This window comes from Scomber scombrus, chromosome 1 (assembly GCF_963691925.1).
Source record: "Scomber scombrus chromosome 1, fScoSco1.1, whole genome shotgun sequence".
Taxonomy (NCBI): domain Eukaryota; kingdom Metazoa; phylum Chordata; class Actinopteri; order Scombriformes; family Scombridae; genus Scomber; species Scomber scombrus.
In genome coordinates this window covers 25,843,573-25,857,692 of record NC_084970.1, presented here as the reverse complement: position 1 = coordinate 25,857,692, position 14,120 = coordinate 25,843,573, and the positions used below count along the sequence as shown (strand labels likewise).

General features: G+C 37.1%; 1 protein-coding gene across 2 annotated transcripts in view; it reads left to right on the top strand.

Annotated features, from left to right (window-relative positions):
* LOC133984696 (protocadherin-9) overlaps nt 1-10,902 on the top strand; it is a 202,463-nt gene extending 191,561 nt beyond the window's left edge. For both annotated transcript variants that reach the window (XM_062424153.1, XM_062424161.1), the window contains one exon: nt 10,532-10,902. In XM_062424153.1, coding sequence (XP_062280137.1) covers nt 10,532-10,902 — 371 coding nt within the window. The remainder of the gene's footprint in view (nt 1-10,531) is intronic.
* The last annotated feature ends 3,218 nt before the right edge of the window (nt 10,903-14,120 follow it).

Below are 14,120 nucleotides of genomic sequence, written 5' to 3'. Positions count from 1 at the left end.
TTTAAATGTGTTTTGAAAAACTGTATTGCCATCTTTGCCACACAAAGACATAAAAGACAAATGCCTACACCGCTGTTCATCATTGTATTTTAATAAATAAATAAAAAATCTATGATCATTTAATAAATTCTGATTGATTTCAACTCAAGGAATCGGTTGGATTGGTTGGCATCCCTTATTGCTATACATAAAGTGCATGGGAAAATAGACTTAATAGCTCCTTTCAGACTTAAACCATGCAGGAGGAAAACTATCAGTAAGAATGCTGGATGACTTCTACGAAAAAATATTTTTACTTGTAGGTCTTTTCAAAACATGAAGCCATCATGTAGAATCACTAACACTATATGTAAAATCATGTTGTAAAATATGCAAAACTCCTTTCATTAACTACTAACCAATAAGAATACAGAATAAACTCATTATTTTCTTTGGTATACTGTACTTAAGTTACCATATGAATTATATTTAGCCATAATGGAGTGAATGATTTGCGTCATACATGAATAGTTAAATAGATGGACAGTGTGAGGGTTGGCCAGGATGGATGATGATAATGGCAGCACATATCAAACTGAAGGTGTGAATATCAGATGTCTTGTATCAAACAAGGCAGTGCTATCAAAACTAACTTATAGACAAGTCAACTAAAATTATTCTCCTCCACTTTTAAAAGTAAAACAAAGATAGTTTTTTCCTACATCAAATAACAATTAGTTAATATGATATTATACTTAAAGTGTATGGGAAGTAAACAGAAGGCCATCTGCAGTGTATGCCTTGAAAATGGCTACTATTGTTGTAAACAGCATTAAATATATACATCAGTGATTTGTTTTCCTCGCTGTCCCTTTTACAAAAGCTCTAGGGCAGAGTCACCATACACATAAAAATGGCAGTATGCAAAAAGAAAAGAAAGAAAAAAAAGCATGCGTTATTCAAAATACCATTATATGATCTAAAAGTGAACAAGATAGCAAAGTTACAGTGAAATCACAATATGTGTAGACTCATACAGAGAATCTGCGGGAATATGCAGAAACACTGCAGCAAAAGGCTAAAAATGTTTTGGATTCTGGAGGATACAAATGTAGTGAGTAGTCCGTGGTGGCTTGTTTAGTTTCTGCAGTGCAATAGCAGACGCTTTGCCTCAGTTCCCTCCTAGTTGCCTTGGATTTGAGCTTCTTGGTCACAAAGCATTGTACAATTTAATGACTGTAGGCAATAGTGTGGCTGCTGAGGCGATGGGTGAACATGTTCTGTAGCTTTCTCTCACCATAGAGGGGGTGGACAGTGTTTTCTACAATGGAGTTTAGTTTCATCCTCATCATCACATTTGCTGATGCCTCCAGGTCAGACAGTAGTTTTTTTATCAGTTGGTTAATCATGCTTACATTCTGCACCTTTTCTTCTAGCACCAAACCACAAAGAATAGTGTTTGCGTCTTCTCTAATTGATAGAATATGTAGTTTGTTGCATGCACTATAGTACCAGAGCCCTATGAAAACAGCCCTTTTTTGCACCTTCATTCCTCCCATGTTAAGTTGCTTGTTCCTCGGTCAGAAAAAAGCAAAACCCAAAAGTCAAGTATGTCAGAGCAGATCGCTGGGAGTTAGATTCACTTAAGATCCTATTTTTGTTTTTACCAGGTACTGGAAAGAATATGTTGTATGTATGTGTGATATGTATATGTCCGCATTCATCAGTGCTCCATTTCAGAAACATGTGTCAGGTGAACTTAAGTTTTGACTTTGTTCATGAGGGAGGTAAAGGGAGCCTGTCCTCATTCTTTCCAAACATCCTGCTATAACAGATACACAATGACACTCATCTTTCCAGCGATATTAAAAAGTGTGCAATATACTTTATTTATTATTATGTGTAAAAGAGTCAATCAGAAATACAGGAAACCGCTGCAGTATAAAAAGAGTCATCTAACTGCAAATGAAAGTTGCAGTATACTGTAGAAGATGAGCAGGAAAGGTCAGGGTCTTTTGGAACGCCCCTGTACTGTTACTCTGCTTCATATCTGACACAGAGCTCTGCTGATTCTGTGGCCAGTCTGCAGTATCTGATCCTGGAGAACCCTAAGTTTCTTCCCAAGGTTGAGAGGCCAGATGGTTTCAAATGCATTGGAGAATTCATAGCACATGGTTCATAACATATGTATTGGCTTCCTTGCTTCGTGTAAGTGAAGCTTTATATCAACTTCTGTAAGCTCATCTTTTGAGAATATACTGTAGCCATATTGTCACTTAGTTGTAAAAAGAATGCAGGAGTCTGCTTTGGAGATCCAAAATAACAACACTATATGAATAATCAGCATGAATGAGGAAAGACTAAGTTAGCTTTTAAATGGGTTAGAAAGAAATATATTGACTCTTAAAACAACTGTTTAATTTTTAATCTTACTTTACTAAATTTCATAAACTTTGATAGAATATTCCAATTATAGTGGATAAGTTAACCCCTAGAGAGGTGCAGTGGAGTTTTGAGGGAAATACTGAGTGAAGAGAACACTGAGGGTAGAGAAAGCAGTGGAAATATGTCTTAGATTAGGTCACTTAATGTAATAACCCCTTTCCACCAAAACAAAACCAAATCATATTGGGTCCTTACTGCAACATAGTGGTTATGAATGTGAATCTCCAAATGAAAATTACATTATCAATAACCAGTAAAGGGGGGTCAATGCTCAGAAACAAGTGTCAAAGTTAGCTTTACTTTGCTCCTTCTACACTACATCACATTTAAGAGTCACAACTGTAAAATAGATGAAACTAATGAAAAAGAGATGAACTAATGAATTCATTGTGTCTTATGTGATTGCAATGTTGACTAATGTTCTGATACATTTTGATTAAACTGTGCAGTGTGCTTTTACCAGCGCACATTTAAGATGAAGTGACTTGTCTTTTGACTGCCAAAAAGAATAGTAAATGCTAATAACATCTTGTGAGCTTCATTTCCACGATAAATCACACACATTTCAGTTGCCCATCTCCTCACGCATCACTCTATAAAGAGTACTTTTAAATATTGGGTCAATATAGAGTGCCTTTGGTTGAATATTTGAATTACAAATTGATCTGAGAATAGTTTTAAGCAAAATGTAAGCCAATAATATCAGTGATCATGTAAATTATGTAAATTACAGTCATTTTTTGACAGGCTTTGTGTCTTTGTTTATGCTTAACTCACCTTCACTTTTTTTCTTCTCGTCTAACTTACTCACTCCTCTTTTCCATCTTTCTGACCACCATTCACTTCCATTCTCAAGCTTTGTCTTCTTTTTCTATTTCGACTCACTCCTGCCCTTCATCTCCTCTCATGAGAAGCTGCTGCCTGGCCTCAAAGGAAGCACTAGAAAGGATCCATCAGCCAGACTAGTATTCTCCTGAGGATGCATCCAGCATGTTGCTCTGTTCTGCTCTGTTCACTATCATATCTATTCAACCCCAGATAGCCTTTACTGTAGATCACAGGACCTGTTTTCAAATTTGCTGCAAAGCTATCCGGAGCTATATTTCTGTCTCTTGTTGGACACCAACCACTATACCCTAAGTTGTTGCAATATATTTGCTCTGTGTGTGTGAGGCAAAACTTTATGAATAGAGGCTATATTTATAATGTGTCTAGGTATACATTGATGGATTGGTGTATGTATGTATGCAGTGGAGGGTGAAAGAGTCAAAAAGAAAAACCTCCAGCAGATTTGAAACACAGAGAATTAATCTGCCAGACCTATCTTGTGGGTTTTTGAGCAGCAGCTGGAGAGAGCGGTATGGCACTTTGAGCCTCCATGCTGGACCAAAACAAAGCCTCATTCATCCCCAAATAACAACATCTGGGCATGCTTCACAGCATGGATAAATAAACAGGCCCTATGGACACTAAATCCCCAGCACTCAATCACTTTTACTCCCTCTCCACCCATTCCCCCTTGCCATTCTGAAGGCTGTAGGTTGTTGGTGTGGGACTGGCACATCAGCACGGATAGTGCGCATCCAATTAATTAGCCAAACGCTATCTCATTAGCAGCCTAATAGCCGGCAGACTAAAACAAGAATACTCCCTGAAACAACCTCTGGACAAAAACGAGGATGATTCTCTCCTCCTCTGTAACCTCTGTGATCTGTTGATGCTGAGTAGGAGGATTGAAAGAGAGCCATGTGCATGTTTTTCGGTCAACATGTCCATCGTTAAACAGTTTTTGCCCATGGCTCACATTTATTCTTCTGCAGAATTAAACAGCTCCCAGCACATCCTAATGACTACGTATCAGGGGGCAATCTAATGGTTTCTTTGTCTTTACCGTATCTATCTTTGTGGACATCTGCAACATTTGCACAGTGCTGTAAGCAAAAGTCAGCACCATCTGACACAGTTCTGAATCCCTTGCATTCCTCAACACCTGTGCCTCAATGTTATTTAAAGCACTCAGGGGCTCTGCACCGAACATCAGCCACTGGCTATTTGCTTGTGTGTGTGTGTGTGTGTGTGTGTGTGTGTGTGTGTGTGTGTGTGTGTGTGTGTGTGTGTGTGTGTGTGTGTGTGTGTGTGTGTGTGTGTGTGTGTGTGTGTGTGTGTGTTGTGTGTGTGTGTGTGTGTGTGTGTGTGTGTTTGTGTGTGTGTGTGCTTGTGACTTAACCCCATACCAATCAATGTATCTATCTATCTATCTATCTATCTATCTATCTATCTATCTATCTATCTATCTATCTATCTATCTATCTATCTATCTATCTATCTATCTATCTATCTATCTATCTATCTATCTATCTATCTATCTATCTATCTATCTATCTATCTATCTATCTATCTCTCTATCTATCAAATTAATTACAGGGCTGCAAAACCTTTTTTCACAACTATGCCTCAAAAAAGCTTTAATCTTCTAATTTAAATTTGGAGATTTAAGCTCTAAAATATACACTGTTGTGCTACGCTTTAAAGCTAACATGTTAAAGTCATGAAAGAGTCCACTTATACTACAGTGGGCCAGACAGGATTTTTTTCAGATTTACACATTTGTTTGGCATGCAGCAGTACACTGGTTTACATGCCCAGCAGCCTCTTATCAACAGTTGTAGTGTCATGGTGCTTATCATCTGTCCACAGCTATTCAAGGTTTCAGCAGGAGTAGCTGGATGTCACTTGACACCATCTGGGCTTTTCAACGTCACACAGGTTTTAGCAGTGACAGATTTTTGATTACACTATTTGCATGTACAGCTATGTTACTGTGCACAAAATAGCAAATCAACAAGGTCTATAATCAAAATACAAAACTAAGTGTCGCAGACAATATGCTTAATCACCAACCTATTCACAATGGTGACATGAGATGTCATCTTGATTACAGAGTGGGAAGGCAGCATGTAATGAGGCAAACAAGCTTATTCTAGATTTGTGGGCACAAGATAATCAGAAGAAACTAGCTGCCAATAAGCCTTGATGGTCAATGTCTGTCAAGTTAAGTCAGATGTAATCATAGAGCTCTATTATCAGACAAGATTATAACAAACAGCTACAATGGGGGAGAAAAAACAAGATAAAAATAAGGATTTTTCTCTCTCTCTCTCTCTCTTTCTCTCTGTGTGTGTGTGTGTGTGTGTGTGTGTGTGTGTGTGTGTGTGTGTGTGTGTGTGTGTGTGTGTGTGTGTGTGTGTGTGTGTGTGTGTGTGTGTGTGTGTGTGTGTGTTTATTGATTATGTGGATATGAAAACACAGGACATTACTAGGTCAAGCCGCAAGAGAATGAAGTCAGTGACAAACTGCAACAAAAGTAAACAAAGAGAGGACAATGGCTAATAAGGTGGGGAGTTAGGCAGGTTACAGTCTGCTTAATAAGCCTGTCATGAATCTGGAATCATTATTTTACAATGTCAGAAAATCTGTTGTTGAAGGGAAAAAATATTGGAGACGGTTTTACCTTTTATAGCGTCCTTTCAATTAAATGGACCAGCATATTCCTGCCCATTGTTAATGGTAGGACTCCATTCACATATGCATCACTAGGGAGCCAGTAAAGAGAGATTGAGACACAAGTAATATCCTGTGTAGTGTTTTGGATTGTTAGAAGTATTTAGTCTGCCATATCTGAGTTTTTTTCTCAGTTGAACAAGGAGATGATTTAAAAAATATATATTTTTCATATTCCTTAAATCAGTAATAACCAATGTGTTTGTGGAGAGCTACTGCCCTGCATGATTTAGGTATCGCCACTCCTGATTCTAACTCTTAACTCATTATCAAGCCTTTGAAAAGCTTCAGCTGCTATTTTGAATACAATATTTTTTTAATTGCAGATATTTAGGTTTGTAAGTTTACTTTTTTTTTTTTTTTTTGCATTCATAGCTACAGCTGGACATTTCATTTATTGATTTTTTCATCTATTTTCTGCTCACTTTCTAACTACTTTTCACACACTAAGAATCACCTATTACTGTATAGCTGATGCTTAATTATTGTGACCATAAATATACTGTGGTTGAGTCTCATGCTGTTGATTTTCCTCCTAAATGAAAGTATGTGTATATTTTGTGCCAATCATAATTTCTTATCCTATCCTTATTGATATCTATTTTTATTAATCATCTGAGATGCTCCAACATTTTTATTCCCTGCGGCCCCTGAAATTGCATAAGTACCCCCTGGGTTACATGTGTCCCTGTTTGAAAATAACAGGCCTTTACCATATAATACAGCTGTGTATGTATATAGATTTTTTCAAAAAACCTATCAACTCTATACCTCAAGTGGTCTTTTAATCAGGTTTTGTCTCTCCATTGTCTCAAACAGCAGGTATGCAGAGATTAGCAGGGAAATGGCTGATTCAAATTATCCTCTGCTGCCCATTGGGGCCACTGATTGTTCCAATCTACATGCAAATGGTTGTGTTTTTTACACCGAGGGAAAAGCCAACAACAACGTGTCTTTGATAAATGACTGGCATGGCTTTTGTTATACCAAAAAAAGAGAGAAAGAAATACAGACATTATAAACATGTAATGCTGCTGTAATCAATACGCAAACTGCTAATACCACATACAGATATACTTATTCCATGATTAACGGATGAATCATGGCTCATTTTGCTTCACTGAATTTCATTTCATGCATCTTATTATTAAAATTTTGCAAGAAATTACATCATCATCATCATGCCTTCATTATAATAATTTACCCACCAAAATGAAAAAAGCAAGTCACTAAAATGACAGGTCTGTTAATGGTTTCTCTGATCTACACTGCACACCATGTACCTGTGCTCAGTTCTTTCTTTTCCCTCCATCTCACCCTGTTCACACCTGGCATTAACACGCAACTTGGGTGAGCTGATCACAAATGGACAGCTCTAAGTATGTCAGTTCACACCTGGCATTAAAATAGTGTCTCCATATGTGCCACAAGTGACCACTTGTGATTGGACCTCACTTACCAGCTCTAAACACATACATCATTTCCATTCGCAAAGACCAAAGGTGTTGTTGTTTTAACCAGCTGAAATGGACAGCTCTAAGTATGCTGAGTCCAGCTGAAGGCAGGATTTACTTCCCGTGCTTAGTCTGCCAGAAATTAAAAGAAGAACAAGGTGTGAACAGGGTCTTCCTTAACAGAGCCCCAGATGTGAACTCAGTCTACTACAATCTAATTTGAAGAATTCATCTTGCTGTCTCCAGGGTACCATGTATTATTGCTTTCTGTGGTTCCTCATGCAACTATGATAATGTGTGTTAGACTCCTCAAATGCCAATTATGGACGCCTGTTACTATGATGGACACCACATTCATGCAGAAGGGTGACTGAATCTCCAGCTTTCTTCACATGATATATCAGAATGTGGTTTCAAATCCACAACCCAGTTTCCAGGCAGCAAAGCTTAGTGAATATGAGGACATGCTCTTATTATAAACTACAAATATATATTGTTTTATAATTGTTTTGCCCCTGTCATAAAAATCCTGCAAATGAGCTAATATGTAAACTAACCCCCCCAATTCATAATTGTATTTGCATTTAGGTCATAAGCAATAAAGGAACAGGAGCCTGAAATAATTTCTCTCGTCGTGAGTACCAGTCAAACGTTTCTCATTCAAGTGAATGGTGTGTCCAAACTTTTGACTGGTACTATTTTGTTTTCTGCGAATTTGAATATGAAAGCCTGTGTGGATGAAAATATTGTCACACCAGAAAAACCTAGATGTATTATCACTGACAACAAAAATATACAGACATGAATTAACTTGTTGTGTTGAATATCCCGAACACTATCTTTAGTATTAGTGTCCTATATTATAATGATTTGTATGAATTTTGTGGCCTGTTAACACAAGCATATTTCATATGCAAGGGTGGCAACAATAATAGAAACGATAATTTAAACTTTTTTAGGCCATTATGTTAGACCGTTTGGACATGGCTCTTAAGCAACACAAGTGGCTAAACAGATGCTTTGATGACGTATCAAATATTTTACTGTCAGAGAGGAGCTTTTATCAAGGGGTACACTATGCATATGTTATTTTTAGTATTGCACACTGTGTGAATCTATTACATGATTGAAACAGGACAACAGAACAATAATAATTGCACACCTCCTGTGGTTATAAAAACGGTTGACTATGTTAAACGGGTTTGTCCGATTAACAATTGGTAGTTCTGGCAAACTTTAACACACAGCATTACATTATGTTGTATTTACATTCACATCAAACACTGCATAACAACAGTAAAAATGTAAAACTAGCCACATTTTAAAGCTTCATTAACCAGTTTTTGACCATGAGGGAGAAGCATGTTTCAAAGTTTTAGGAATCAGTCATAAAGATTTACAAACTAAAATGAGCTGAAAGCAGTTGAAAGCTACAGAGCAGGTTATTGATTCTCAGTGGAATCAACACTAATAACTCTTTTACATTACACTCAGTCTTTTGATTCATTGTCAACATTGTTTACTGGCATTATAGCCATTTTTTTTAAAAATCATTTCATTTGAATATGAATTCAAACGTTAATTTGCAAATCGATTTGTAAATGGACATATCATTTAATCCATGCCCACTCAACAGATCTCCAGTATTAAGTTTAACACAAAAACCTTATCAACCAGCATGATATTTTTCTTATCTTTTCTGCTCCTGTAAAAAGCTAACTCTTAACATCTTGTAAAGTACTCTCAAATTGTCTATCTAAGTTTAATTTAATGAGGAGGAAAACAGGTCCAGACAGGAGCTTCGAAAAATCCCTTTGAAATTTTACAGAACCTACCCACTAGCCAATTAGCTGTATGTGAAGTAAAGGGACAAATTAGGACAAATAGTAATCATTATCTCTTTTAGGACAAAAACAGATGAATTCATTACCTTTTGAAGCTTGATATACAAACACACCAGAATTAGTTGCTTATTTAAAAAGAAAAAAATAGATTCAACAAACTCAAAGGAGAAACAAAAGTCCTCAAATGGCTGGATTGCATTACTTTCTGTGCAGTATGCATTTTTTCAATCAAATGAGATTCAAACAAATGCCACCTGAAACACTGACTTGTTTGTTTTTTATGTCTGAGTGGAGATGCATGTTCATCAGAGTCGTTTCCAGATGGTGGCAATGAGCTAAAGAGGATAGTCCTGCTGATGATACATTCTGTTGTATATTGACCTTCAACATTTTTTTCTACCATGGCTTTGGGGAAGAGGGTTTGTATAATTTGTTCATGTGAAATCAGTTCTTAGCAGCATCTATTTATCCTTTTACACTCCAGAAATAGAAAGAGTTTGGTGCTGTGGCCCTCAGGCTCTCAAACAGCTTTGCCAAGGTTGGTCAGAAACATAAGGTGTCCAAATAGTTTCTGAAAACCCACAGTATTGATGCTAGCAAGGCTTTCATTGTGCTTGCACCAACACTATTTGAAGAAAATATTGTCAAACAATCTCTTAACTTATATAAAAAAATGAAATTCAATAGCAGCATAAGAAAGATAGGAAGATAGTTTGATTTGTTTAGCTAGCCAAGTCACTGGGTGAATGTCAGCCAACACCTCTGCAGTGTAGCGCCATCGCTTATTAGAGTATACTGTACATCGGTCTATTTACAGTTTATTATATAGGCACAGTACAATTCTCTGTGGACCCATATGAGAGTGCTCAAAGAAGACTCATCCATCTTTTCATCCTCCTCAAGGTCTGTACCCCCCCCCCCCCCTTGCTCACCAGCTCCCAAAAGCACGACTCATTCATGTTTCAGGAACTACTGGATAGTCCACCCAATCCAGCTCTCCCAACTCATAGTCTGTACCTCAAATGTGAGCTCGAGAGCCTCAGTGAATGCAGGAAGGCAACTAATACCTGTTCAAAAAGTCAATCGATTGTTGTTTATTGAAATATACAACTTCTATGTGGAGACTAATTTTGAATGTGATTCTCATATTTAGTCCTATGCTTTGTTATTATGCTATCAAACTGTTTCACAGTTTATAATCTAAATTTAAATATATTAACCTGTTTCTTTTTTTTGTCATTTCCCTAGATGGCCCCCTGGGGCCTCGTGGCCTAGTGGAAGCTACAGAGATGTGTACACAGGAATGCCTTGTCCTGGGACATTCAGACAACTGCTGGATGCCCCCGACTTTGGGAACATACCACCAGCCCAAGTCACCTGTGTCCAGCTTTGGATCTCAGAGGGAATGGGGTCCCAAGGACAAACTTCTCAATGGACATACTCTGACCAGAACCTGGAAAAATGAGAGTGGGCGGGCAGATCATTTTGGTGACAGGAAGCAGTTTGGGAGTGGAGAGGGACACTTCACCAGTAGTGGCATGGCTGATATTCCAATGGATTGTCTGAAGTCCTGCCAGCCAGCCTCCTGCCCAGACAGCCCAAAAGACCAGCAGCTATAAGATGGACTCTGCTTTTGTGCTGTGAGCTGTCCTTACATCTGGACACAGTAAACAGAACAAGCAACTCACCTGAGCTCCTCCCCTGTTGTATTGCTTTCTTTTTCTTGACTCATCTCCTCCCTCTTAAGTTGATGCTTCTGCAGTGTGATAGCTACATGTACAATGTAGGCCACACAACTATAGTGCTTGTCCTGTGTTCTCTACAATCCAGCTTTACTAAGGCTCTAGAGAAAACCTCTTTTTTTCTTATGAAACTCCATGGATTTCTTCAACGTAACATTTTCTGTCCACTTCATGTTTGATTTGGACAAGTGGAGGAAGGACATACGTAATATGGAGAAAATGAAAACAAATTACAAGAAAAAAAAACTACCATGGCTGACCAATATATACAAATATGTGTGGTGTGGTTGTTATTGAGTTGTTCAGGACTATATTAATCGACACAATCAAAGAAAATTGAATTACATTTCAGAAAGTGTTCTTAAGACACTGTTAGTGGACACTTGTTTATTCTGTCATTGTCTGTGTGTTTGTAAATACGACTTATTAACCACTATCATGTACCTGTAATAACCACAGTGAATAGGACAGTATTTGGCTGTTGTCATCATAATGGCTTGTCATCAGGATTTGGGATTTCAACAGGAGAAAGATCTATAATGTGGCATAATGTGCAACAAGAAAAACATTTACCTAATTCTTTAAAATCCCTGATGTTCATTTTGAAACAAATTTCCATTCGTAATATACTCAACGTTGCCCATATTCCATAATAATTTTCTTCAAGTATTGCAAAACCACAGGCCAACCTTTTTTAAAAAACATTTTGTATAACGGATGTCAGTGCTCAACATGTGCATTATAAAAATGAAAAGCTCTGAAAGCTCTCCTCTATAAACTGATTTTGAAAGTGTTCAGTACAATTAAACAGCAATATATTTGTAAATGGCTAAATGTTTTATCTAATGTTGATCTTATTACTGTATAGATTTTATTCAAATTGTGATTTAATTGTGATTTAACTGAGGGAGTGCAATCCTTCAGTAGTACTTACAATTTATCGACATATATGTATATATATATTATTTCCACACAGACTATTATTTTCCATATGTAAGAAAACACTTTAATAACTGTGCCTTCATGATGTTTCTTCAAACACTGAATTGTCCTTATTTAATCGATGAGAACATGTTGGCTACCAAGAATATCCTGTTTGATAATCAAATGCCTTATGCATTGAATGTTTGCCAAATTTAAATACATAATCACACAGATATTAAAGTACGAAAATCAAGTCATTGGTACTGTAGAAAAATACAAAGGCATGTGCAGATAATGGGTCAATCCTGAAAGATCATCTGTCATTCCACTGTCTGAAAAGGTTTGTTTTTCTCCACAGCATGGAAGGCAAATTACACAATGGAATAGCATGCTAAAAGATATAGCTTTTTAAAATGAAACTCATTTTTGTGTCATTTTATTTGGTTGGACTAGAGTTGATTTGTGCATTAGGAAACATTTGCTTTGTAAAGCACTTTCATATTTATGTCACAATATAAAGACGTTAAGTGGGATGGAGTGATTTGCTTATCGCAGTATGTTTGTCAGTTGTGAGGGTGTTTGACATCACAAAAACTGAAACAGTTAATCCGTGTTACTACTCTACAGGTATACAGCTACTGCAATAAATGTTTTAATTATGTGTAAGTTTAATGTGTGTGCAGGATGATCACCTCAGGAGTTCTGTGTCTGTTTTGTGTAGATGTTTGCCCACATTAACCCATTTTTCTAAATACTTGGGTACAATATCTTATTGTGAAATAAGCCAGCAATTTATTTCAGGAGCACAGAACATTTATGAAGTACAATTTAGGTGTTATCTTTTCTTAGTCATTTTATAGCTGCCATTTTCTTGCGGCCAGATCCTTCCCATTACATGATATCCATATCCTTCACCTTCACAATAGAACTGAACACATAATTTACTGTTTACATATTTTGCCTTGAAAGAGGACTATTATATTTGAACCAAAGAAGACGTGTTAAAACATTATTTTTTAAAATATGGACACTCATACTAAACCGAGGACAGTAAATATATTGCATTATATATTAAATGGGGATTTGTTTTAAACATAAACCCTGAAACCTTGGATTGAAATCTGAAGTGTTTTGCTTTATTAGGTCTGTGTGGATTTGGTTTGAATTGATTGACAGTGACCATCAGTGTCATCAGATGATGATGATCTGAAACCAGTAAGAAAAGATCGGAGAAGAGAAAAATCTCTAAGTCGAGCAACCAAAACTGTTAGGAATTTGGCAGACTATTGTGTCCTTGTAGGATCATCACTAACTGAACTCGGGTCTTTAAATATATATGCATTTTATTACCTGTCCTGGTACAACAAATGTCCGGTAAGATCAATTCCACTTGCACTAAAATGTACTTCACATAGCAAAGCGTCAGTCCTCAGGACAAATTCACAATTATCACTTCGGTTTTTATCTGCAAGGTTTTCTACTTAATTTTCCTCAGATGTTTGGATAACAGTGCTATGTTGTGCTCATCAATTCACACACAATCAGCAATGAATTTGCATGGTACGACTGGCCAGTAATGAAGGTCCCAGGCAACCAGCATAACTGGCAAAGTAATTATATTTTCTTTATTCTTTTAGGTTTCTCTTTCTCACTGTAACCTCATTTGATATATTTATCAGCTGTCGCCCAATGGACCTGCTTAAATTCTTATTTGCCATGCTAGCTATCAACTTGGGCAAGAATAGTTTCTGAGAAGCTTCAAAGCTAATTGCCTTGGAAGTGTGAGGGGAAGTAAATTAGTGTCACGCCACAACCAAGAAAAAAGGTTCCCAATCGCATTTCCTTTTTATATGGCTTTGAGAATATTTTTCAGTCAGGGAAGCCTGCACGCACAAAGTGGAACAGAGCGAATGTTCAACAGGGAATCAGTCACAGAGAAGGCATGCACTTCAGACAGAAGAAGAGACAACTCGACACAAAGATACTGAAGACAGACCAGCACCATCTACATATTTTGAAGACCATATTTGAAGATAATAAGAACACAAATTAATGTTAGTATGCTCCAACGCTTCAGTCAGTTCCATTTCATGTAATGAATGTGGGAGAATTCAGTCTGGATATCAGCCAGTCTAAAGGACCCTGTGGCCTTGTGAGCCTAAATATCTTCA